Source organism: Diplotaxodon limnothrissa, linkage group LG18, assembly GCF_057381915.1.
Source record: "Diplotaxodon limnothrissa isolate DT_005_m linkage group LG18, D_limnothrissa_male_GT1.1, whole genome shotgun sequence".
Taxonomy (NCBI): Eukaryota; Metazoa; Chordata; class Actinopteri; order Cichliformes; family Cichlidae; genus Diplotaxodon; species Diplotaxodon limnothrissa.
In genome coordinates this window covers 26,664,754-26,692,407 of record NC_140613.1, presented here as the reverse complement: position 1 = coordinate 26,692,407, position 27,654 = coordinate 26,664,754, and the positions used below count along the sequence as shown (strand labels likewise).

At 42.0% G+C, this 27,654-nt stretch overlaps 1 protein-coding gene across 3 annotated transcripts; it reads right to left on the bottom strand.

Annotated features, from left to right (window-relative positions):
• Nucleotides 1–27,654, bottom strand: tnk2b (tyrosine kinase, non-receptor, 2b). 3 transcript variants are annotated; one of them, XM_085379024.1, is made up of 17 exons: nt 27,149–27,654; nt 24,255–24,432; nt 22,932–23,002; nt 20,398–20,667; nt 19,972–20,124; nt 19,593–19,756; nt 18,545–18,664; nt 18,226–18,352; nt 17,969–18,115; nt 17,672–17,766; nt 9,829–10,023; nt 9,474–9,565; nt 8,295–8,728; nt 6,946–8,181; nt 5,328–5,423; nt 2,353–2,483; nt 1–1,255 (listed from the first exon to the last, which is right to left on the bottom strand). In XM_085379024.1, the coding sequence occupies exons 1-17, from the start codon at nt 27,209–27,211 to the stop codon at nt 1,249–1,251; spliced, it is 3,579 nt and encodes a 1,192-aa protein (XP_085235150.1). In that variant the 5' UTR covers nt 27,212–27,654; the 3' UTR covers nt 1–1,248. The 3 variants fall into 3 exon arrangements, with proteins under 3 accessions (XP_085235150.1, XP_085235152.1, XP_085235151.1); XM_085379026.1 differs by lacking the exon at nt 1–1,255 and adding an exon at nt 8,990–9,112 and having other exon boundaries at nt 2,349–2,483; XM_085379025.1 differs by lacking the exon at nt 1–1,255 and having other exon boundaries at nt 2,349–2,483.

The window sequence follows — 27,654 nt, the reverse complement described above, 5'->3', positions numbered from 1 at the left end:
TCACCCAGAGCAGACGCGTCCTCTCAGTATTAAATTATTACCCCTAAAGCTGCTGACCAAAATATCACAGTTGTGGTCTTAAGTGATGATTATGGGATGGGATCTGTGCCTTGGGGTAAATTTCACTACACCGCTGATATTAGCTGCCGGTGTATTCTGGGTGCACGGAGAAAACCGCACGCTGGCAGGACTTTGCCTACACAGAATCCTGCGCATCAACCGAAAAGTGCTTAGAGGGAAGAAATGAGGAAAGACTAAACCTGCAGTGAAGAAAGTTTCCACTGGATGGGTTTGTTTTTTTTAGCCACATGTGGCAATAGAGACAGAAGAGAATGAAATATTTTTAAAAAGATGGTGTCACAAGTAATAGAAATAACAGTCTTCTCTCATCTCTGAGGACTATGTTCAAGATATATTGAACAATATCATACACACATGCATGCCTCCTCATAAAGAGCATATTGTATATACCCTCGAATGTAGGTGTACAAGTGTACAAACTTCATCTGCCGTCCATGAATTGTCTTGATTCGATGCTTATCTCCATATTTTCACTTTCCTTTTATGGGCAGAATAATCTCCTGTACAATACAGAGTTGTCAGCCAATTAAGTGGCTTATTTTATTGTGCTTGGACGTTTCAGAGGTACTGTGCGAGCTTTCACAAATTATTTTCCAAGTGATGCAATAGCTGCTAATACAGGAGGTTTAGCTTTAAAGAACTGTACGCACACGGTACAGTTCTTAGGTTCAGTGCTGATATTGTACATCGTGTGAGCTCTCCAGTAAACTGTGCATTGCTTTGAGACAACACAAAGACTTTTTTTGTTTTTGAAAGTGCTCCTATGTATATTGCGCTAGCCATCTCATTTTGGCCTCTTTACATTTCCTTTCAAACCATTTCTTATTCTATGCAAGTAGCTCACAAGACGACGTCTGAGTGTGGCAGCACCCAGAATCTGTGAGACGTTTCAGGCTAACCCGCTGGTCCTGAAAATACAAGTACAGTCATTTCTTGCCCTTGGGTGGGCACACCAAAGTAAAAGTATGACCCTACACATCCATGTTAAGTACAAACACAGCCATAATGAAGTTTGGTATTTTGTGCTTAATTTCTGAGTCTCTAATACAGTCTTGATTGGAAGTGTGACTGAACCAACAGACAAAAAAGGTCAGGAGATGATTCATCTCTGATGATGTTTTACTGCGGATGAAGTTCCAATCAGAGCTCAGCAGCTTGAGATTTCTGTCACCGTCTGCAAACAGAAAGAAGCTTTAGAGGTGGGGAAAAATGATGAATCATGAAATGTTAAGTGCTAATCGTCTTGGACAAGACTTCACCTTTTTTGGGGCTTTTAAGTGAGATAAACACTGTGCTGGCATTAAGGAAGAGTTACAAGCAGGCGGGAGATTCATCTAAATAATGCAACACAAAGAGCTATTGCCAGTTGGCTCCCACTTCTTTCACAAACCCCCCCCCAAAATACTACATATTTGAAGCAAATGTAGACAAATATAGAGCACCATTTGAAATCATGTAAACAAATCATTTCAGTTTGTCTCGTCCTATCTATTAGATGTGTTTAAATCAGCATAAAAAAAAATTATAAATCAATGTTTGAACAGCGAGCATCAGTATATCAGTCTGATTGATCTCAAAAAGCACTTCAGTGCCTGTTGCACACAGCTCCTTTATCAGGCATGAAATGCTTCCCCGCTGAGGGAAACGGAGCACACATGTTGATAAACCTGCGGGACGTGCAAATGTCCGCCACAATTATCTTTATCAAATCACATTCAAATGGTGAACGGACTGCTACAAAATAGCTCCCTCTGCTGTTTGAAGTCATGTTATTGCAGCTCAACTCGTGCGTCGTTATTTTTTTTAAGGGCTTACACCCCCTCGCCCTCCCCCCTTCCAACACCTCCTAAATCTAGAAGCCACATATGAGCCTCTATCTCATTAACGGCACATCAGCATTGCATCACAATACTGCCTGCTTACATTTTCCATATATATACTAAATAAATGTGCAGTAACAATCTCAGCAGCTCCACTAGGAAGCAGATTTTAATTATATGTTTTACAAAGAGATACGAAAAATAGCATTATGTCAGCATAAAGTTCCTATTAAAATTCTAGTAACAATCTCTAGAAACTATTAAATGAGCATCAATGTCAAATTGAATGAAGGGAACTTTTTTTCCCCCTCCAGTGTAGACTCTTGCTCCTAGATAGGGTCAAGGAAGATGAATAGTAATTGCTGGGCAGTAATATAAGAGTACGGTCCATTCAAAGTAATATATGCATTCTGGGAAGTCACAATCATTGCAAAATCGTAGGAAACACTACCTTTGCCTTGTTGTAGATCCATAGTTATCCAGCATGTGAGTGCTGGCCACCTCCAGGTTCCAGTCACACATCTCCAGCAGCTTTAGACACTCTGATCTGCTCCTCAGGCCCAAACAGAACAACTGTTCTACCTGTAGAGAGGCAGGTCACAAGACATTGTTCAAGTGACCAAAGAGTTATCAAGAGGGAAAAAGATGGGACTGTTAAAGAGAGTTCAAGGTGAAGAACTTTCATCTTTTTTACTGAATGGAGTGCCAGTGAGTGTAAAATTATTTCTGTCTTTGTACAAGCTCAGCTTGTTCAAACACATTCCTGTAGCTTAGCAGAATCTGAACCACGTGGATGAGTTTTTTCTGTGTCTCACAGACGTTTCCACCACCATCAAGGAACACTCAAGTGTTCCCTTGTGTCTACTGAAGTCCTAACAAATTGTCCATCCTGCCACGTTGGGCAAAACCACAGCCAGTTAAAACGGTGTTAAAACCCACCCTAAACATATCAGAGTGTCTACATGCTTTTTCATTTGTAGCTGCTCACTGCAACTTTTCCTCAAGGATGAATAAAGTTCTCTTATCACATCTCGATATGAGCCTATAAGGTAAAAGTGTAACTGACTGTGTCCATTTGCAGATACACCCTGTTATTACACAAACGACTGACCTGAGACTTGATGAACCCGATCTGGTAAGCACTGAAGTGTTTACCGCTGAGGTAACGGATTTTCATGCAATCTTTGTTTTGATGGCCTGAGCAATAAAATGTTTTGTTCCTTTTACAGTGGGGCAAAAAAGTATTTAGTCAGCCACCGATTGTGCAAGTTCCCCCACTTAAAATGATGACAGAGGTCAGTAATTTGCACCAGAGGTACACTTCAACTGTGAGAGACAGAATGTGAAAAAAAAATCCATGAATCCACATGGTAGGATTTGTAAAGAATTTATTCGTAAATTAGGGTGGAAAATAAGTATTTGGTCACCTCAAACAAGGAAAATCTCTGGCTCTCACAGACCTGTAACGTCTTCTGTAAGAAGCTTTTCTGTCCCCCACTCGTTACCTGTATGAATGGCACCTGTTTGAACTCATCATCTGTATAAAAGACACCTGTCCACAGCCTCAAACAGTCAGACTCCAAACTCCGCCATGGCCAAGACCAAAGAGCTTTCGAAGGACACCAGGAAAAGTATTGTAGACCTGCACCAGACTGGGAAGAGTGAATCTACAATAGGCAAGCAGCTTGGTGTGAAAAAATCAACTGTGGGAGCAATCATCAGAAAATGGAAGACATACAAGACCACTGATAATCTCCCTCGATCTGGGGCTCCACGCAAGATCTCATCCCGTGGGGTCAAAATGATCATGAGAACGGTGAGCAAAGATCCCAGAACCACACGGGGGGACCTGGTGAATGACCTGCAGAGAGCTGGGACCAAAGTAACAAAGGTCACCATCAGTAACACACTACAACGGCAGGGAATCAAATCCCGCAGTGCCAGACGTGTTCCGCTGCTGAAGCCAGTGCATGTCCAGGCCCGTCTGAAGTTTGCCAGAGAGCACATGGATGATACAGCAGAGGATTGGGAGAATGTCATGTGGTCAGATGAAACCAAAGTAGAACTTTTTGGTATAAACTCAACTCGTCGTGTTTGGAGGAAGAAGAATACTGAGTTGCATCCCAAGAACACCATACCTACTGTGAAGCATGGGGGTGGAAACATCAAGCTATGGGGCTGTTTTTCTGCCAAGGGGACAGGACGACTGATCCGTGTTAAGGACAGAAAGAATGGGGCCATGTATCGTGAGATTTTGAGCCAAAACCTCCTTCCATCAGTGAGAACTTTGAAGATGAAACGAGGCTGGGTCTTCCAACATGACAATGATCCAAAACACACCGCCCGGGCAACAAAGGAGTGGCTCCGTAAGAAGCATTTGAAAGTCCTGGAGTGGCCTAGCCAGTCTCCAGACCTCAACCCCATAGAAAATCTGTGGCGGGAGTTGAAAGTCCGTGTTGCTCGGCGACAGCCCCAAAACATCACTGCTCTCGAGAAGATCTGCATGGAGGAATGGGCCAAAATACCAGCTACTGTGTGTGCAAACCTGGTAAAGACCTATAGTAAACGTTTGACCTCTGTTATTGCCAACAAAGGTTATGTTACAAAGTATTGAGTTGTATTTTTGTTATTGACCAAATACTTATTTTCCACCCTGATTTACAAATAAATTCTTTACAAATCCTACCATGTGGATTCATGGATTTTTTTTTCACATTCTGTCTCTCACAGTTGAAGTGTACCTCTGGTGCAAATTACTGACCTCTGTCATCATTTTAGGTGGGGGAACTTGCACAATTGGTGGCTGACTAAATACTTTTTTGCCCCACTGTATTTGTACAGTTTTATTTTATAAAGGTGTTTCTGCCAGTTGTGTGTATGCAGTACTTTAAGACTATGGAACCTGACCTTAAAAACAAACTACATCCCTTTTGCTATTGAGCTTTTTTACTTTTGTTATTTAAAATGAATTAGTTTGAAACTTTACACGGACTTTTTTTCATCTTATGACAAAGTAAAGATTTAAATAAACACCATTAAAAATAAACACCGAACAGAATTTTCCATTTAGGGTTTGTAGCCATACTTATTACTAATGATCCATATATGCAGTTATTACACTTTACATGCATATAGTCATGTGCAAATTGGAAATAACGCCTTTCAAAAATAACATTTCAATATGCAACAACACTAGAAAAGGGGAATAAACAAAAATTAATAAAAAGTCAGTAAAAGTATCTCAAAAAACTAAAAAAATGACTGAAGCTTAAAGGAACATTTTTCCTTCTCACTTTTTACCATTTTCAGGCCTCCATACAACACTACTATGAGTTAACCAGTAACATATAATTTCTGAAACAACTCAACAGTCATAGTGTGCCAACTATGGCAGGAAATGCATTAGCTTTCAGTAAATGCACAAACCTTTAGATAATGCACAGCTTGCTGGACATTCCAGTTGTGGTTCTGGAGGGCGGCCTGGCACTCCTCCATCGTCACACCGTGAACCGCCTCCTGCACCTGAGACACACAACAACACTGAAGTTTAAACCCCCGATTCCTCACTTCTTGTTTTTTTGGGGTCTCAGTAATCTTTTGGTATCTTTTTCTGATGAAGAAATCATCTAAGATTAAAGCTCCATGTACATCCTTTAGGTGAACAGTGGATTTACTGCTAAACATGATAAGAATCTCAGCTGGATTTAAGCATCGCTGCACAGATCAAGTTTTAAACATTCACATCTCTTTTCAAAAACCACCTTAAGCCTGCTCAAATTTCAAGAAGATAAGTCTGACACAGTGTTCCTGTGTGTACCGAGACTGTGGCAGCATAATCACCAGTTTTTTTTTGTCAGTACTTCTCTTCGCATGAACTTGATTGAAACCCATGTTAACAATTTCATGTTACCAATCACTGCAGTTTTACGCAGATATTACTAGTAAACTCATAAGGCGCTATATACATTATATTCTTATAATACTCTGTCTTGCACTGAACTCCCCTGCAATGCAGCTGAGATAGCTCACATTCTTGCTGCACTACTTTTTGCAGCTGTATCAACTACAAAATGCCAAGTGCCTGAAAGCCTTCAGAGTTCACAGCGCTTCTGACTCCAGCCAAACTCGAACAGCGCGAGAATCAATTGACCAACCTAAAGAAACAAATGAAACTTTGAAGTTTCTTCTTTGAAATCTGATTCTCACCAAATATTTATATGGCCTTTGTCTCATAACGAATGCTAGTGTATTTTTAACAAGTTATGAGAAAATATTTGAGAATGCAAAAGAAAAAGCTTAAACATGTATGCTAACAATTTTTCTACTAAAAGGCATATAAAACATTCAATTTCCAATTTAATTAGTTACATTTGATGCATAACACATTAATAAAGATTGCCTCCAGTTGCAAAATTACACCGTTTCTTAATTTGGTTGTCACGATGATTTGAAGGCGAAATAGAAAGTTGATCTTTTCAGAATCCTGCCATTAAAAGCTGCTGTATCACCTTTAATTCCTCACTCTTGCTGTCAGTGCAACAGGAAAGGAAACACACCGCCGTACACCCACCATGCTCTTCCTTACAGAAAGCATTTAAACAATGAATATGGAGCTCCAGAAAACAGCATTACAACTGAGAGGAATCAAGCAAGCCAGTCATGAAATATGCACTGCAGACTATTTAAAGCCTGCTTCTTAGACCGATGCTAATGAATTACACCGAACAATGGGCTCATATTTTAGTTCTTTGATGTGTGATAAGGGATTTAGGATAAGGATTGCCTTAACAACAGTGATACTGAACTACAAACAGATGACTATCTGCTTAATATTTCTTACCAAATGACAAAAAGTAGCATTAAGAAGAACAAGGACAAGTATATGTAGCAAGCAGCACATCTTCCTGCAGGGGTTTCATATCCATCATGGCCAACCTCTGCACTTTCAATACAGATGTAAATCATTAATAACTTTCAGTGTTTTAAGTACTTTGCAGTTCAAATAACATTTTCTTAGAGGCACTTCATCCATCTTAGACCTTACCATCTTGACCCTATCAGCTGAGTTCCCTCCTCCGTCTGTCCTGGTACAGAAAGCAGTGACTGCTGGTGCTGTCAGCCCGTCTGAAGAGACGCGAGGAAGACTAACTGAACTCTTCATCCCTGACCGTGGCCAACCCAGATTGCTGTTATTATTGGAGGAGAAATTGGCTTTCAGGTCCCCACCCGGCTGGACCAGCCCCTGCACCTGGGTGTGCCCCTGCAGTGTGTGACTGCTGACCACCATTGGTCTGACCGTGGCTGTGTTGGCTTGCCGTACATGCTTTTCTTCCACATCGTTGGCAGGAAGGCTTTCAGCCTCCCTGAAGAAGCGATCGAATCGATCGAGATACGGTGGCCTCTCTGGCAGAAGGTAATAGTGGGTGTTACTGACTTTACGCCCGTCACGGACGATAGGCAGGATACAGGGGCCCTTGCTAGCAGCGTCCTTCCCCTGCACCTGGGCCTGGATCACTTTGGGTGCAGCATATTTGGGGTCCGAAGCAAAGCTGTGTGTAGTAGGCATGAGTTTACCCGGAGAGGTAGAGAGGTAGGAGCTGTAGGTGTGTGTGGGTGGGCAGGTTGTAATGGCAGCCTGCATTGTGTTGGGGCTGACAGAGTAAAGCCTCTGCTGGGGGGAACCCACTACCAGACCCATTGGGCTTGGAGTTCTTGATCCAGGCTGAGACAAAGGGTCTCTGGGAGGGATTTGAGGTGGTCGTTCCTGTCCTGCACCTGAAACGTTTTCCGTGGTTTCAGTCGGCACTGGAGAAAGGGAGAGGTCCCTTGACCAGCGGCCAGAGGTGTAGTCACCCTTCTTTATGGGGCGAGGGGGGATGGGAACTCGTGGGGGGATCTGTGGTCGGTCCTCGTTACAGGAAAGGACACTCTGCTGTTGTCCCTCATGGGTTTGGAGACTTTGAGGAGTCTGGGGACACGAGACTGAGCTCTGCAATGGCGAGCACGAACGAGGAGCACTTGCTGCCGGTACATTGAGCCTCCTCATGCACTCTTGTTGAAGTTCTTGAAAGATCTCTGCAGACTGTGAAAAAGAGGTGGACAGGCTCTGGCTGTGCTTGCTGGGGAGAAACAGGTTGTCTTCCAGACCTTGTCTGTCTGAACCTCTGGAGACTAGAGCCTCATCATTGACCTTCTGCCCAGAGGACAGAGTTTCTTCTGGATTGCGGCCATCACTATGCTCTGCCTCATTCTGCTGCTCCGAGCTGTTGATGGAGCTCACCTTTCGGAGAAAGAAACAAGCTCACTGTAATATTACTTCAGGCAACACAAAGACAAAATAATTCCACTTTTATAAAATTTTGACACAGTGTTAAATGTATTGTGTAGCCCTACCTCCATATCATCCTCATCTTGTGCTACATCGTCATAAGCTGGGGGTGGGGGTAATGGCCGTGCATCCCAGTCCACTACTGGCGTAGGGTGAAGGGGGCGGGGCAATGATTTGGATGGGCTTTGAGGTGGAGTCCTGTCCAGGAGATTTTCTGCTTCCAAAGCCAACTTGGCCAATAGAGGAATCGGAATTTCAACCACGGGAGAGGGGGACGGTGTGGATATTGGGTACTCTTCCCCAAAGTCAATGAGGGACACTTCACTGTTAGTGTTCTGGCCTGAGCCTAAAGTCCTGCAACCTCCCTGTTTGGAAGCAGAGACCCACACGGCCGGTTTAAGTTTGAGGCCTTTCACAGAACCCGTTTTGCGAAGTGATAATCTCTTTAGTCCCGCAGAGGTCAGATCCTCCTCCTCATTTACTGGGTCATAGGAAGGTTCTGGAGATGAAAACACAACATATTCTTGATGCAGTTTAGAGATCATTGACACCAAGGTTGTTTAAGATCACTTAATACCACTAAATGCAAGACACACAGCTCCAAAAAAACTCGCCAGGTGTGACTGGAGAATACAATGCACAGCAAGGACACTGCACACCTTTTAGAGGGACAAAGGTGTAGAAAAGAACGGGGGGGGGGGGGGGGGGGGGGTACACTGCAAAGACAGGCAAAGAAAAGATGAAAAACTCTGAGATGTACCTTTGAGGAGTGGAACTAGGAGGGAACAGAGGGGGCAGGAGCAATGGGTGAAGAGCTGCTGAGAGAAACCAGACTTACTCTTGATTAACACTGCTGGTTGAGGAGGGCGGGGAGGAGGCTCCTCTGGGGAAAATAATAACAGATGCCACCAGCGCAAAGGAGAAACAAAGAGGGGAAGAAATGACAGCAGTAAAAGATATTAAGATAAGAATAAAAACAGCAAGCGCCATTACATCTGAAAGCTTTATTAGGATAAAAGCAAAGCGAGCTCTTCAGTGTCTTTTTGCACAGCAGCAGCAGATCTTGAAATTTCAACCAGCAATGCATAATGGAAATAAGAAGAAGAAAGAAGCACTCTTTAAAAATTAGGAATATGATCATCTGCTCAGTCTGTCACTGAACTGAAGAGGTATTGAGGCAAGCTTTTTGGTAACAGTTATACATCATACAGGTATACATTTCTATAAAGAGCTCTTTCACTCACTTTTAGCTCGTCCTGCTAGCTGTGTGGGCTGTGCAGCACTGAGGTCCAAGCCCAGAACGTCAGGAGGATCCATGGGATTCCCGAGGTACAAACTGTCGGCAAGAATGAGACATGTTAATGCAGGAAACATCAGTGGACTGCATATAACTAACCCACAGCAGGTGCTGTACAATCACGTTGCAAAAGCAGCTTAAGCAGCCCGCTAGTGCCATCTATTGGTGAGTGCTTACTATCACTGCAGCCCAACCGAAAGACCATTTAAAACATTTCTAGATGCATGATATGAATGCCATTTCACGTTCATTAAATAATCAAACTCAGCTTGAAAAATTAATAAACAAAAGCTGTCTCTTACTCATCGATCCTATCAGGGAAGCCCCAGCAGCGATGGGGATTGGTGTCTCCATGTCCTGTGTGGATGAAGCTGTTCTTGAGTGGACGACTGATGTCGTGTGCAGACAACCCTGCTACAGAAGTCACCACATTCCTGGGGAACTGCCTGACCTTAAGGGTGCGTTTATTTTGACCTCGCCACCAATAATTCTCTGCCCTGAAACGTATTAGGACAGATAATTATATTGGGTATGAAAGCAGACTGCCACTTTTTGACATTGAGAGTCAAGGATGTGTTTTTTTCCAGCCCATACTCCATCCTTGCATTAGCTACAGGCCCATCTGTTGGAGGTGAATGTGGGGGTTGCAGCTGGTACCAGCTGACACTGAGTGGCAGATGGGGGAAAACCTTGAATTCACGCTCACATTCACACCCGCGAGCAATGTAGACTTGCTGATAAACAAACACATCTTTGGACTGTGGGAGGACTCTGAAGTGCAGCCTTGCACACTTCTCTGCACTGCACTGTGTTTGCATTCAAGACAATATTTATCAGTAGTGGGGTTGGTATGTTGCAGAGGAGAGTTTAGACCCATTTGGGGGGTGCTCACTCATACCCAAATGTAATCAGAGCACCCCTAAAAATATTAATAGTACTGGACTTCCGGTTGAGCTTTGATGGAGTAGGACGCGAGTCTGGGAGCTCCCGCCGACTTCGATTAAATTGTTATTTATTCGCGCGTTTTGGCCGTATTTTCAGTCCTGTTTTGGTTTGTGGATTGTCTTGTTGAGAAGTTTTACTCGGGCCGGCGTAAAATGGCAGCAAAAAATGTTAAAACCCGCAGTACTATTCAGACACAACTGAGGCCTAGTTTGCAAACCGCGACCACACCCTCGAGTGAGCCGTCGTCTCCTGCAAAGCCCCCCACATGTCAAGCTAATCCTGATATTGAGGCTCTCAAGGTCGAGTTGCTGGCTTCGCTGAGGAAAGATATCGCCGACATCTTTAAAAAGGAACTTCAGGATACTCTGGGTGATGCTTTGTCTACCATTAAGTTCGACCTGCAGGCGGTGAAGACGCAGCTGGCGATCGATAAAGCTGCAAATGACGCTACCATGTCTGAGCTAAAAGGTACGGTGAAGGAGATGGAGCACGCACTTACTGTCTGCTCTGATGATATAGCTGAGATGAAAAACACTATCAAGGGTCTCACAGCTCATGTAGCCAAGCTGGAAAGTAAGTGTGAAGATTTGGAGTCCAGATCGCGGCGCAACAATGTTAGGATAGTGGGAGTACCGGAGGGCCCTGACACGTGCACCACTGCCGCCGTAGCTTCCTTGCTAAAAGAAGCATTTGATCTGGGGAAGGAGCCGCTTTTGGATCGTTCGCACAGGACCCTCCAACCCGCACCTAGGCCTGGCGACCGTCCACGAGCCATTGTATGCAGGTTTCATTACCACACTGACTGTGTCGACATTTTACGACGTGCTAGAGAACGCCGACAGATTAAAGTTGGAGATCGGACCATCTCAGTCTTCCCCGACTACACCGCCAGGGTGGCACGGGCTCGTGCTGCATTCAACACGGTCAGGCAGCAACTCCGTGGCATTGACGGTGTTCGGTATGGCCTGCTTCATCCAGCGCGACTCCGCATCACATATAAGGGTGTCGAGAAGGACTTTGTTTCGGCAGAGGAGGCCAGTGATTATGTCAAAACTTTGATTTCTGGGTGAGCCTCGTTAGCTCCTCAGTTTGATACTGTAATGCTGCTAAGGGTTCACGGTCTCCTTAGGTTTAACGCCACCCGTGCATTGTTTTCTTAGGCCATTGTGCTGGTTATTGTACTGTTGGTGTGCTGGTTCCTTTTATTTTCATTGTTATTTATTGAAACTGGATCATATAATATACTCTTGAACTTCGGACCAGTCCGGCACAATCTTCTCCAAGCTTGCTGCATTGATTTGCATAGGACTGAGTTGTTTTTCGTTTCTGTTAAATTTTTATTTATTTATTTTTTGTTTGGTTGTTTTTGTTTTAATTGTTTATCTATTTATGTATGTTGTTTTTGTTTTTTGTTTTTTTTAATTTTATGCACTTTCGGTGATTTGTTGGAAAGTTCTCCTTCTGAGGAAGTCATATTTTGTACTGTGAGATCTTTTTTTGGTTGGTTGGTTTCCTTTTTATTTTTTCCCTTTTTAAAAAAAACATGTTTACTGTTACGCGCACACTGTTATGCTGTAGAGAAGTTGGTGAGAGGTTATTTTTCCCTCTCTCGCTTTTATTTTTATTTAGACAACAATTAGTCCAGTCACTTCGGTGAATCATTTTTGCTACTTTGGGGGTACACTGCTGTCTCCTTTGTTCTGTTCTGTGGAGACTTGGGGGTGTATTTGTGTTCAGGGTTGGGTTGGGGGGGGGCTGTCCCATTTCGGCTCTTCATGGCCACTGGCATTTTGGTTTGGTCTTTTTCCTCTTCCTTTTTGTAAATGGTTAATGGAAATATAGACCCCAGCATTGCTGGGTCAGGTATGCCTCTTAGATTCATTAGTTGGAATATCAGAGGTATGGGTAACCCTGTTAAGAGATCTAAGGTTTTTACTCACTTGAAACGTCTAAATTCTGACATAGCATTTTTACAGGAGACTCATCTTCGCATTAAGGATCATTATAGGTTATATTGCCCTTGGGTAGGTCAGGTCTTTCACTCAAATTTTAATTCGAAGGCTAGAGGAGTGGCCATTCTCATTAATAAGAAAGTTCAATTCACTTTGACCAATGTTGTCGCTGATAGGAACGGTAGATACATCATTGTTGCTGGTACCCTAATGCAGAAAAAGGTTTTGTTGGTAAATGTATATGCCCCGAATTTTGATGATGCTGAATTCGCTAATAGATTGCTGAGTAACATCCCCTTTCTGAATACACATTTGCTTATCCTTGGTGGTGATCTGAATTGTGTTTTTGATCCAATTTTGGATCGATCTAGTCCTCGTAATTTGACTCAATCATCTATGTCTAAAACATTCTCAGATTTTATGAAACAGAATGATCTTGTTGATCCATGGAGATTTCGCAACCCTTCAATCAAAAAATTTTCATTCTTCTCTCAGGTCCACCAGTCTTATTCCAGGATTGATTATTTTTTCATCGACAGAACTCTTAATTCATGTGTTAATTCTTCCGACTATTCTGGTATTGTAATATCTGATCATTCTCCTCTGCTATTGGATGTTCATCTTTCTACCCATAAACGTAGCCCTCCACTTTGGAGATTTAACTCTCTCCTTCTGGCGGATAAAGAATTTTGTGAATTTATTTCAGGCTCTATTGAGGAGTTCTTGTCCTTCAATCAGGATGATTCTGTCTCATATTCTCTGCTATGGGAGACTCTTAAATGCTACCTGAGAGGTGAAGTTATTTCTTACTCTGTCCGTGCTAATAAAAAGATTAATGCCAGGCTTAAAGAACTTATAGCTGCAATTAGTAACCTTGATCAAAGTTATACACTGAACCCTTCTCCAGAATTACTGAAGCAGCGCCTTGATTTGCAAGCAGAATTTGATCTTATGTCAACCAAAGAGGCTGAGCACTTATTACTACGCAGTCGTGGCTCATATTACGAATATGGTGACAAGGCTAGTCGCTTGTTGGCACATCAGTTACGACGTCAGGCCTCCTCGCGTGTGATCCCCATTATTAAACACTCTGATGACAATATTACTACGGATCCCTTGGAAATTAATTCTACCTTTAAAACATTTTACTCTTTGTTGTACAGGTCCGAATTTCCCACGGATAAAGCTAAAATGAATGCATTTCTTCATAATCTTTCAAACCCTGTTATTGGTGCTAATGATGCGGGGCAATTGGACTCCCCATTATCTGTTGAAGAAGTATTAAAAGCTATTACAGCTATGCAGTCTAATAAAGCCCCGGGCCCGGATGGGTTTCCAATTGAATTCTATAAAACATTTATTGGTAAATTGGCACCATTGCTTTTGTCTGTGTTTAACGAATCCTTGGAAACCGGTTCATTACCACCTACTTTCACACAAGCAACCATAGCGCTCCTTCTCAAAAATGACAAGGACCCAACCTCCTGTGGTTCCTACAGGCCATTATCTCTGCTTAATGCCGATGCAAAGGTATTGGCTAAAGTAATTTCATCTCGCCTTGAGGATGTGCTTCCTCGAATTATATCTGAAGAGCAGAATGGCTTTATAAAGGGACGGCAATTGTTTTTTAATACCCGTACACTCTTTAATGTTATTTACTCAAAGCGTCTATCTGAACTTCCTGAACTTGTGATTTCTTTAGATGCTGAAAAGGCTTTCGATAGGGTGGAGTGGGAGTACTTGTTTGCAGTTTTAGAGAAATTTGGTTTTGGTGATAAATTTATTTCCTGGATTCGGCTTCTTTATTCGTCCCCTAAAGCCAGTGTTCATACTAATGATGTTTACTCTGATTATTTTGCGCTGGGTCGTGGTTGTCGTCAAGGTTGCCCTTTGTCTCCCTTACTCTTTGCCATTGCCATCGAGCCTCTGTCTATTACATTGCGATCTTCTTCTGTATTCAGGGGAATCATCCGTAATGGAATTACACATAAAGTATCATTGTATGCGGATGACTTGTTATTATATATGACTGACCCCACATGCTCCATCCCTGCTGTTTTAAGTATTCTGGAGAACTTCAGTTCGTTTTCAGGTTATAAATAGAATTTGGGGAAAAGTGAGTGTTTTCCTGTTAATACGGCAGCACGTCAACTTCAACAGTCCGATCTACCCTTTCGTCTCAGTCCGTCTGGGTTTAAGTACTTAGGGATTAACGTGACTCGCTCTCTAGCTGGCCTTAAATCAGCAAATTTGTCTCCTCTTATATCTAGGGTCACATCTGATATTCAAAGATGGGGTAATCTCCCCCTTTCTTTAATCGGTAAGATTAACGTTGTTAAAATGAACATCTTACCAAAATTTTTATTTTTATTTCAGTCAATTCCCTTATTTTTGCCGAAACATTTTTTTGTTTCACTGGACAAGATTATTGGTTCTTTCATTTGGGGAGGGAAGCCACCTAGGGTCTCTAAAACTTTGCTGCAGCGATGCAGATTTAGTGGAGGACTTGCATTACCTAATTTTTTAGTCTATTACTGGGCCGCTCACATCCATAAACTTTGCTACTGGCTAAAATCTTCTGGTTCCTCGTGGTGTAAATTGGAGCTATCATCATGTAAGGGCTCTTCTTTACCGGCTTTGCTCTATTCCTCTTTACCCGTGAGACCCTCTCTGTACACTGATAATCAGGTGGTTCTTAACACACTCAAAATCTGGTTTCAGTTTAGACGTCACTTTAATTTTGTAATGCCGTCTTCCTCGGGTCCTCTAAGCGAAAACCATTTGTTTCCCCCTTCACTTTTGGACTCGACATTTTCAGTGTGGTGTGACAAGGGTATAAAACAGTTCAAACATTTATATGTGGATGGTGTTTTCGATAGTTTTCCCAACTTGTCTTCTCGTTACAATCTCCCTGTTACCCATTTGTTTCGCTATTTTCAAATTCGAAATTTTGTTGCTAAGTGTTTCCCAAATTTCCCCTCTTTACCTCCAGAACAGCAGTGGGAAACTACGTTATCATTTGTTCCTCATCACAGAGGAACCATTTCGAAACTCTATGATGCTATTCTGTCTTTTAGTAACCACTCTAATGTTAAGCTTAAGCGTACATGGGAAGAAGAACTGGGATTTCGAATACATGAGGAGTCTTGGGAACGGGCTATAACGAGGATACGATCTTCCACCTCCTGTGCTCGTCTTGGACTTATTCAATTTAAGGTCATACACAGGGTGCATTTCTCTAAGTCTAGACTTTCTGAATTGTATCCAGAAGTGGAAAATAAATGTGATAAATGCCATGGTTCTCCTTGTCACCTTAGCCACATGTTTTTTCTGTGCCCTGAGCTACAAGGTTTCTGGACAAGGTATTTTGCTATTATGTCAACTGTTCTTGGGGTAACTCTTCATCCTTGTCCTCTGATTGCTGTGTTTGGGATTCCTGCTCGCTCACTTACACTTGATTCCACACAAAGGGATATTATAGCCTTCACATCCCTATTAGCGAGACGTCTAATATTGTTGCATTGGAAGTCTGCTAAGTATCCTACTATTTCCCGGTGGCTTAAAGATGTCATGTTTTTTTTAAAACTTGAAAAAATTAAATATACGTTGAGAGGTTGCACAGCCAAATTTTTTCACAAGTGGCAACCCTTTATCTCTTATTTTGCTAGTCTAGAGGTATTGCCTGTTTAAATCTACTTTTGTTACTGTTATATTCCTCTAATATGTTTGATGGTTGTGTTGATCTGTGTGGGACTGGGGGGGGGGGGGGGGGGGGGTGCGTTGTGTTTTGTTTTTTTGTTTTTTTTGTTGTTTTTTTCATATATATATATATATGTTAATTTACTTAGGAAAATTAAGAAAGGTTGATTGTATTTCGGTAACTGCAAGTACTGTTTTCTTTTTTCAATAAAAATATTTTCAAAAAAAAAAAAAATATTAATAGTACTAATAATAGGGTATTTTAGTATTGTTTTCTGGAAATATCTTCAAATGTCTATCTGTCTATTTATAACACTACAGGATAAAATAAAAACAGTAGTCTGCTGGTATATCAGGAGCTGCCAACCAAGGGGCTGCTGTACTTTATTATTTGACTTTGATAAATATTTATTTTCCTATTCTAGTCAAATTGGGCTCCAGTGTTTGTTTACAGTACAGCATCAGATCCAGGTGACAGCAAGTCAAAAGGTGAATGCCTGTCTATGTCCAGCAGCAGCCTGTATTCACTTTGAATATTGCTATAAACTGATATGGATCATGTAGATCAGTTTGTCTTTTATTCACAGTAACGTTTAACTTTTGGGTGACGGCACAAAGACTGAGAGAGGATAGAGAGGGAGAGACGAAGACAGCAAAGAGAGCAAAAAGAAACAGGTAAGAGTGGACATGTAGTCAAATTCACCAGAAATGATAACGCTGTAGCTTCTCTTTTACCCACATTCATTAATGATGAGTTCACATAACTAAGCAGTGTGTTTTCCTGTTTTCTGTGCCTGATGTAATAATTATTATTATAAGATTATATTTTTGTTATTTTCTAGTTTCTAGTCGAGTGAGGAGGCTGGAGAGAGAAAAGACAGAGCTTGTAGAAGAACCGCAAGAATGAGGGAGCAATATCAAATGCCATTATTCACAAAGTCTAACTTAAAAAATGCCAGTGGACATTCTAAAGAGAGCATATTGATATATGATGCTGAGTCTGCTTAATAAATGAGGGTTTGTATTAATATAAAATAGCTATTAGCAGTTTGCTTCGTTTGCAGGTCTATGGACTAGCAGTGTGATTTTCCAGTGTCTGTACTGAGTGAGTGCTTGATGAGCTGGTGGACTGCCTCTATGTTGTTAAGAGGCTGAAATTTTTTTTTGCACGTTTTTCATCTTTTCTGCTTTGCCACAAATGGTTCTTTAACGACTGAGCCTTTGTATCGAGTTTGATAACTAAAGGCTCCACCCTAAAACGTGTGGAAAAGATTGAAAACTCTGATTGTTGACACTGAATTATCGTCACACATAACAACAGGTCCCCCAACTAATTAGGTTGCCTTTGAAGATCCCATTGTAATGTTTATCCAATTGAAGGTCTGCACATGCGAAAAGGGTTGATTAAATTTGCAAACAGCATATTGCGTCATTATTAATTACAAAGCAATCCATTAGGATTGGGAGCTGAGCCCCCCCACAAGTCTGAACCTAGAATCGCCCCTGATGTGTCGGTTTAATTACTATTTTAAGACCTTTTATCACCCACCTCCCCTCTATGATGGTGATAATGTCATCGACCTGGATCTGGAGTTTGTCAGGCTCATCAAAGTCCTGGAGAGCACACATGTCTGTAGGCATAGACTGAAAAAAGAGACAAAGACAGAAAAAATATAACAGATTTAATAAGCAGCCTGTTCACTTTTTTCTTTGAAATGGCACCACTAGGTGGAGCTAATGGTAAATTTATATAATAACAACATGATGTCAACAGAGAAGTTAAATGAATGTAGAAAACATGCATGTTTAAATCCTAGAGCGATGGTTAAATGACTGCTAACGCCACCTCGAGCAGGAACTCGTGTAGAGCAACAAAAGTTGGTCTGTCATCAGGTTTCTGAGCCCAGCACTGCAGCATGACGTTATAGATATCCTGTGGACAATCCTCTGGCTTAGGGAGGCGCTCACCCTCTTTATCAATTTTATGGAGAATCTAAAGACAAAAGAGTACAGCTACGGTATATGAATCACTGTCTATATGAGCAAATTTATGTATTTTGGCTTCAGAAGTTTGGTTTTTGTTGATCCTTTTTGTGCGTTTACCTGACTACCATTAAGACCCAGCCAAGGCTCCTGACCGTGTGTGAACATCTCCCAGAGGGTGACTCCAAACATCCAAGTGTCTGTTGCATGGGAGAAGGTTCTGGTCTTTAAACTCTCTGGGGCACACCTGTAACATGAAAAACAATACACTACAGTCTATAAACCAGCTGTGCACAGTCTGAGCATAAGTGTGGAGCAGGGATTTAAATGGGGTGTTTCCCTGGTGTAAGGATTTGTTTTGAAAAAACGATTTCTAAATTCTGCCTTGGCTGATAGTTTTAACAACAAAGCAACAATGAAATGAGTTCATTCCACCCACCACGCAAAGGGGACCTTGCGATGCTCCTGCATGACATAGTGCTCGTGGTTGTTAGGCAGCGCCCTCATCAGGCCAAAGTCACCAATCTTCACTCTGTGAGCCGAGGCCAGCAGGATGTTCCTGCAGACAGGGTGGTGATGTTAACAATTAGCTGGAAATCCTAAAATGAACCTTCAAGCTGGAAAACATTAAATGAACGAACTCTTCTACATGTAGAACTAATGTTCTTAATAATAACTATTTCAATAATAATTGTAGAGGAGACTTGGTCCGTATGCATTTTACTGATAGGCCAAGCACAAGACTGCAGATGTAGGATCTATTGAAACTGAGCATGACTAAAAAGATTAAACTCATTTACAAGTAAATAAATATTTTAGTTCGATCTACTAATATGTAAAGAGAACTATTATTTCTAGTAGTTTGGGTCTGTTCAGTTCCCTGTCTTTCCATGTGCAGACATGAAAGCCAGAGGCAGGAAGAGAAACAGCAAGACGTTAGTGACAGATATGACAAGTCACTGATTAGGTCTTGTGGACATGCTAAAGCAGCTTAAATGGTGTGCCATAACAGATAAAGAGATTTATCTGTTATGAACTTTTTGGTGTGTTAGAAAGTCAGCAGATCTTTATCTCAGAACGCTTCCAGCCTACAGGATACAGTGCGTGCCCAGAGAGCTCAGCAAACCTTAACGCAGCAGCTGTGTGTAGTCATTACCCTTTTATTACAGCTTTAACTGGTAAAGTGACTCATTTGTACCGGCCATTAAGGTTTTTCCCCAGACCTCTACATAGTGTCAGCACTTAAGTGAAAGTGTCTAATTTTGGCAAGACCAAGAACTTGGACCACCCAGTGCTTCCAGCCAGTGACTCATTGTGCTTATGGGCCAAGTCTCCTGTTAATGGCCTGTAAATTTCTGGGTGGAGGAATAGGAGAGGCAATATAAATAATTCACCACAGCAGAAAAATTATTCCTGAATGTGAGCAATGTATGTTTTTCAGTAGTTTTTTACCTTTTTTTTGCCTCTACCAAAGCTCTGCACCCTACCTCGCTGCCAGGTCCCTGTGGATGAACCTCCTCTGCTCCAGATAAGCCATGCCACAAGCCACCTGCACAGCATACTGACACAGAGTGTGGATCAACACTGGGCCTTGAGGACGAACGCAGCGCAAACGCTCCAGCAGAGAACCGAGAGGTGCCAGTTCAGTCACCTACAGCATGCAGGTGAAAAAGAGAAATAGAGCATGGGTGAAAAGAACGGACAAACTCAAAGCATCTTTTGTCCTTTCGCATTTGCATATGTGGCAAGTATACACAGAGAATATCGGCCCCGAGTTAAAGCAGCTACTGTAAACGGTTATGTGCACTCGCATTTATCTGTCTGTATATTTTTCCCTGTGCGTGTGCATTTCTGTGTGTCCACTACCATCTTCATTGGGTGTGTGAGCACCACACCGTAGAGGCGGATCAGGTTTTGATGGTCCAGCGAGTGCATGACGTTGACCTCACAGATGAAATCCTCCAGAGCGTCGGGCTGACTGAGCACATCTGTCTTCAGACACTTCACAGCCACGTTCAGCTAAAAAAAATGATGAGTTCAAACATCAGATTCTGCTTCTCCTCATACTCAAAGTGTCTAAAAAGTTCTCATGAAAATCCCATTAAAAAACAAAAGAAAAAAAACAAACATTCATGCGCCTGCTTTTATCTGTTCCTAGACAAGATGCAAACAAGCAACATGTTTCATGCAAAAGAACTGTGTGAGCACACTCCAGTTATTTCATATTTCCAACATGTTTTTGTTTTGTTTTTTAAAATTATGGATAAATGGTATAACAATATGCCTCCTCACCACCTTCCCCGCAGGTGTCAACCACTCTCCCCTCTTCACGACGCCAAATGAGCCGTCGCCCAGCTTCTCAAACAGCGTCAAGTCCTTCTCTGGGATGAGGCAGGTCAGACCCTGCTGCTGCCCGTCGAGGAGAGTGCCACCACTGGGCTGCGTGGCTAGGACTCCCTCCCCGACGCCCAGAGGTGGTGTGGGAGACAGCTTACGAAACGAGGAAGCCGGTTGACCCTGCTGGGGTATGTCTCCTCCATCTGGACGTTTACCACTAAAAACCTGGAGAGAAACAGACAAAAATGAAGACGTGTGAAAGCAGAGAGAGGGGCACTAGAACATAAAAATATGAGCATAATTTAACATTTTGCATAAACAGCAACATTCTACATCCTGGTTCCCCCTTTTTCAATTTATGTATAATAGCAGGTGGTTGAAAAGCACACTCGTGCCATGGTGAGAGTCTGACAAGCAGTCTCAAAACCATTACTGCAAGTTCTTGTGTGTGCAGCGAGGTCTTTTAATGGCTTAAATTTTTAAAATGAAGCTTACACATAAAGAAAACATCATGAAGTTTGTGGAAAAAGTAAATAAAATTCCATGCACATGTACTAACATGAGCACACATGTTTTTGCACACACACAAAATACTTAGAAATTTCCTGCCTCTTGGCTTAAGTACTAACAACACAGCAGGAATAACTTAGCTGTTAGGAAGTACTCATTAAGAAGCCCTATTAGATTAAGTGACCTGAATGGCTCTGTGTGCTTATGTTTGTATGCCTGCATTTGTGTGTGTGTGTCCATGTGTGTTAATGATTCATTGCCAGTCTCCTAAATCCGAACCCATAAAAATATGTGTGCCGTTTGGCGCCACCAAGGGAAGCCTTTGTTTAGAGGACTTGAATTAGACTGTTTACCAAAATAGGAGTTCACAGAAACTGGTGGTGATATTAGCTAGCAGGGATGAAATCAAGCCGATAACAGGTCAGATAAAACACTAGAAGAGCCTCTCCTACGGTGGTAACACAAATACTACATTACGTATCAAATCAGTGATGTCGGATTCACTTAAAAACATCTCTTATTGGCTCATGAACATAAGGTCAGTACTCAGAAATTATGTCATCAGTAAAAAAGAGGTGTCAATGAATATCTAGTGCCAAACATATTTGACTGGCTGGATATAAACAGTAGCAAGCGGTATGTGGTTTCACATTCACACTGGACCAGACATGACATAATGCTGCAGACCTTTTTTGAAAGACACCACCTCTGTGTGGTCACGGTGTGGTTAGTTCGTTTCAAATAGAGGGCTGGATATTTAAATAATTCTGACTATGGCGCGCGCGCACACACACACACACACACACACACACACACACACACACACACACACACACACACACACACACAATCACACACGAGTGGAGTCATAAGAGTCGGTGACACACAGATGCGGCTCAAGCTGCATTCACAAAATGCTGTCTTATTAAATTCCCCTTAAAGAGACAGAGCTTTTTTTGCTTTAAGTTACTTCTTCACTTTCCTTTAATAAAAGACTCAAAGGGTAATTAAAAGACAAAAACTGCGAGGTATGTAATACACATGCTGACGCAAATACTCAAAGGAATTAACCATCGAGAAGGATACTGAGGAGAAGCCGTCAGAGTTGTGTGGGTGCGCATGTGTTGGATGAGTGTAGCCGTGGTTCTCACAGAACGGTGTTTGCCATCTAAAATTACACCTGTCTGCTTCTGCCTCTGGCACTATCCTCAGATAGAGTAATCTGCTTCCTCAGCTGGCTGTGACAGGGTGTGTGTGTGTGTGTGTGTGTGTGTGTGTGTGTGTGTTTCCAACTATCTTTATGAGAACTACTTTGAGTTTGGGAGCCTTACACTGAGGACATTTTGGAAAATGAGGTCTTTTTAGCTTGGTCCTTGCTTAAAAGGCCCTTTTTATGGGCCAGCACTTAAGTTAGGATTAGGTTAGGCTAAGGCAGTTAAGATGGCATGGTTCAGTTTAGGATTAGGAACTAGGGAATGCAATGTCAATGAATGTCCTAGCAAAAATAGCCTTGTAAGTGTGTGTATGTTTATATCTGAATATGGACTCACTGGCCCTCCTCGTGTGTCCTCAGGAGAAAAATTACTCTTTATATAAAAAATACAAAACTCTCCTATAATCATCACAGGTCTAAAAAAAATGTGCTAATTGAAAGGAAAGTTTCTCTTAGCGACACCTCACCACAATCACGAATGTTTGTGGTTGATTTAAAACCTCTGCACTACTAACAGCCAGTATTAAGTTAAAGGCTGCTTTTAAGCACATACGACTATGTTAACATCTTTCCCTCAGATTACAACGTACTGATGCCAGAATTCATTCAGGGGGTGCTGATCATATCTGCGCGGAGGGCGCAGGTTACTGTGGTCATGTATCCACACTGTTACACCCAGACGGATTCCACAGTGGCGACATCCTGCCAAATATACCGTGCACCATACTGAGTTCTGATGTGCGCTGTGCTCGTCTATGTCTGTCACCTTGCTCATCCAGGACTTGCGCTTGCACATGGCTTTCCTCCTTTTCACGGCCTCCCACAGCCTTCTCTGCCCTGCGGTCAAGAAGAAACAAAAAGAGGCAATAGGTCAGTGGCAAGGCATTCAAATGAGGACTGCAACTGCTCAAGGATCCATCAGGAGGAATCTGAGTGAAAGAAGGGTATACCATAATGAATTTCAACACATTTACCACAACAGGAAGAAAACCAAACACCCAGCTTTGATATGAAATGAGACAAAGAGCAAAAAGCAAAGGGAAGGAGGAAGAAGAAAAGATAATAAAACGCCAGAGAGCAGTGAGCTGTGCAGTGGAGAGACATGTGAGGGAATATATGAGCATGCGAAGTGGGTGTAATTAGTCTTAAGCGGCTGTGAAGCACAGGCCCTGAGGGCTTCAGTAACTGGATTTAGAACAATTCTGCTGTGATCCACTTTATACACACCGCAGACAAAAGATCTGACAGTTTAATATCCACTCTCACTGTACCTAATTACAAATTGTGACTTTGTAATGACATTAAATGCATTAGTGATGCAGGATTTGTTCAAGCAACATCAAGGATGAGCCAAATGACACAGTGCCATTACTGAACACAAGAGTCATACTTAAGGCTATGTATAGATGCATACAGAGAACAAAAGTAATCATAAATATAAAAATTGCTCATTAAGCTATGAAAGGCCAGTACTGCTTTATTAGGAAATAAAACACATGAGCAGAGAAGACAGTAAATGATGATTTTATGAAGTTGTAGTTTGGAATCAGAAATTCTGTGTCTTGCGCTCATTTCCAGTCTTGAAACAGTTGATAAAAACAAGCCACTAAACAACAGCCATGCTTTCAGATATCTAGCTACACTAAACCACCGCTCTGAGCTAAAAGCTAATATCTACTTCTACAGTCTACAGCCTGGTAACAAAGGCAGTGCCAACATCAATATTTTAAGACTTATAATGTATGTTAAATATATTCAGCATCTGAATTTAGCACGAAAGAGTTACAACATTTGCTAATTAGCACTAAAACTACAGGACAAACTGAAGCTGATGGGGATGTAGTTCATTTTTAGATCACAAATTATGGACAAAGAGTACAGGAGATAAACCGTAGGATTTTTCCTTTGAATAAGGAACATTTATACTAAGTATCTAACACTGGAAGCCACTAGCAGGAATACAAATTTAAACACAAGAGAGACATGCCAAATGAACATCTGGATGAGCTTCTTTGGCACAACAACACTGCGGTTCTCTCATTCACTCACTGACAAAAACACACACATACACGCAGGTACTGTGTCTCACCGGGTCGACCCATGCCGATTTTCTCCAGGTCTTCATTCTTTACGTAGTCAAAGTGCGACAGCCGTGTGACGTTAAGGTCATCTCGGATCCGTAAGAAGTACTGCTGCAGCTGCACTTCCATCAGCAGTTCCAGCAACCATTCCGTCCCTTCCTCACATTGCATGCTGCTGCCCAGTTTCTGATAAAAATACAAAGACACACACAGAGTTAAGCCCATTCAATAGTCATTCAACACCTCTCCCAATGCATGCTCCAAAATCCGTAAAATACACTCAAAAAGGAAGTCAGCCATCAACAAACAGAGAAAGAAAGGAAACTGAGCTTGGAGCTCCCTCTTAACTAAATCATTAACAGCCTATTGCTTATAAAAATCAAGTCACAAACTCAAGATCAAGGGGGCTAAAGCGGCAAACATACTGTAGCATAAGCTACTTATCAAAGGATAAAAACAATGAAAACAGTCATTTTCACTGCAATTTGATGTCACTGTGGTGTCAACAAACCACTTAGTCTTCAATTAAGTTAAGCTCAAAACAAAGAAAGTTGTTTTTGGCTGACTTGCTGTAGACTGCTCAGACATGAATGTGCCAAAAAAAACAAAAAACAAGAAGAGCAATACAAGAAATATATTATGCAAAACTGATGTCCAAACGTCCAAAAACCAGACGTGGCCCCGAAACGGTTTCACCGCAATTCCTCACAACACCGAGTCAGCCCATCAATCTTTAACGTAAAAACAAAAAACATCCATTTAACGTAACCAGAAACCTAAACCTAGATGGGCTTCTTCACAAGGCTATCGTCTCAAACTGATGCAAGTTCAATTCAAGACAGTGAACAGCTTTGCTGGAGAACAGCTACACCTGCTCAGAACTTTAAGGAAGTAAACTTGTAAACCAAGCTTAACAACACATGGAAAAGAGAAACATTCCTAATCCACACATAAAGGCAGACAAAACTTTACGATGGGTGCTCTGGCTGAAGGGGTCACTCCACTGATCAGTATTTAGACTCGGCGAATGAGGAACTTCCTGTGCTGGCAAAGGCGAGGTTACGAGGTCCAGAGAACAGTGTCACAAAGGTCACTGCTTCCTTGCTCGCTGCCATTTAAACTTCCTGAGGGACTTGCTTAGAGGCCATTTCCTATTATTTAATGACTCTGGCCTTAGAAGCTCAAGATCACACACACACACACACACACACACACACACACACACACACACACACTTCTAATGGTGGGCCATAAAATAAAGCCCGTATGTGACCAATCCCTAAATCTATCCCTAAATCTACTATGTCTTTTCAGAAATAGCTGTTCTGTATTTTACAGGAATTTTAGATGTGAGGTCTGACTGAGGTCAACTTATTGGGAGGGCTCAGTCCCCAATGGTTATGGCAGATGTTTGTATCCTGATACAGATTCATTCCTATAACCATAAAAATGGGTCAGCTGTCTTTTTGAAATCACAGGAGTCTTCCCCAGCAGCAGTCAACACTGAAGAAAGAATGCTATTTCTCTGGACGGTGCCAAAGACGCAAGTCAGCTTTCTCTTGGGCCTCATTTCATGGCAGTGTCATTTGAGGCATGAGGGGTCAAAATCAAGGAGATGAAGCGCTTCTACTTCTTGGCCCACTAGCAAACAAATTATTAACCCATTAAGGCATGTTGGGTTTGTTTTTTCCTGAGACACGTTCATAGAAATAAGCTTTGATACAATTAATTTAGGTGGCTAAGAAAGAGCTTTATACAGGGTGTATCAAAAAGAAACATCTGACTTTAAAGTGCTTTAAATCCGCAGCTGTTTACTGGTAACAGTCGAAACATGTACTGGTAGAAAGCGAGGATTTAAAAGATTCATGTGGTGGTTGGGACGAGTTATCGTATTGATGTGTGCCATGTATCTGGTTGGGGACACACTGAGCACGTGTAAACGATGCAAGTTTTGTATGTAAAACTTTACATGCAAGCGTCTATGCCCATTACTTTGAAACATATAGCCTTTTGAATTCTTTTTGATACACCATGAATCTTCACCAGCTGAGATCATCAAATTATACTTTCTCCAAACAAAACAGGGTCCTTCCTTTATTTAGTTTATGTAAAACGTCATCAGGGGCTTAACTTCTCCTAAAGTAGGAAGTAGAAAATGTACATTTTGAAGATGTGAGGTTAAACTTGAAAGAAATGCTGCATCCCAACTGTTAGAAATGACTTCCGTTAAGACTCTGAAGAATCCAACCAGGGCTAGAAATCCAGAACTAACTAGTGATCTATATACTTTCCTTCATTTCACCATATTTTAAAGAAGCATCATGAAATGCTGACAGATTAAGAAGCTAAGCCTGTTTGCACTAAACTGTCCAAGCTTAGCGTTTACTTCAAAAAATATTGAAAACAACCAAACAGGGAGGAAAACAAAGAGAAATAAATGAGGGATGCAGGAATTTAGATGCAGAGAAACAACATGGTGTCATTGCTGAGAAATGCTTTTGGCCTGAACGAATTCCTCAAGGTGGTGCTGATATTCACACAGGCGCATGTACACGTACACAGACACACACACACAAACCTACACCTTCTGGCCAAAATCATGTCCTGTGTTAAATCGGTTCTGCTCTCACATCCTGCTGCAATAACAACCATCCCTGGGGAGAGCCTCAGACCAGCTGGAGAGTCCACACACACACACACACACACACACACACACACACACACACACACACAGAGAGTTAGAGACAACTGACCTCCACCATACCATATTCATGATTCATGTATTCTAATAACTAATTAAACCACATGACTCTGACTATAGTTACAAGCATCCATGTCATGCTAAAGAAGATATCCCCTCAATGGAATATGGAGAGTAGACAATCCAGCAGAGCAGACTTACTCGATATACGTGAAAGCGTGCCAGGAAGGGGAATGTCTTTTTCAGCTTGTCAAAGCGTCGCATCCTGAATTCCTTCGTCTGGGATGAATGTAGGTGCAAATAAAGTGCATACACGTTTAAATGGCCCGTGGTTGTTGCTTGTCCTTTAAATCATTACCAGAGCCACAGCACCCTTGGTTTGAGTCTCTGAGGGAATTCTAAGAAGCGCACACAGTTTTTGGATCCGGACCCAAACCTATGAACCCGAGAAGGGGAAGAAAAACTTCCTGAAACCCTGCACGCAAATCTACAGCATTCCATGGCGGGGTCAATCCTCCTCTAAGCCCCTTCTACTGCTTCAGCTCCCCACAAGAAGTCAAAGAGGCATTTATGTAGCACTTGAGAATGCAGAAGAGAACTCAAACTGGCTTGTAATATTAGGAAAGAAGGCTGGAGAGCGAATGGAAGCTGCTGCTTCTAGCAGAGAAAGCCTCCCAGCTCTGCCCTCTGCCCAAGTCCAGCCATGT

Excerpts from the sequence above, each read along its gene's own strand:
- tnk2b (XM_085379026.1), bottom strand. The coding sequence starts at position 27,211 with ATGCGACGCTTTGACAAGCTGAAAAAGACATTCCCCTTCCTGGCACGC. Across the intron at positions 20,125-20,397 it reads TGACACCTGCGGGGAAGGTG|CTGAACGTGGCTGTGAAGTG; the intron begins GTGAGGAGGCAT and ends CATTTTTTTTAG. Across the intron at positions 9,566-9,828 it reads TTCCCTGATAGGATCGATGA|TTTGTACCTCGGGAATCCCA; the intron begins GTAAGAGACAGC and ends TCTTGCCGACAG.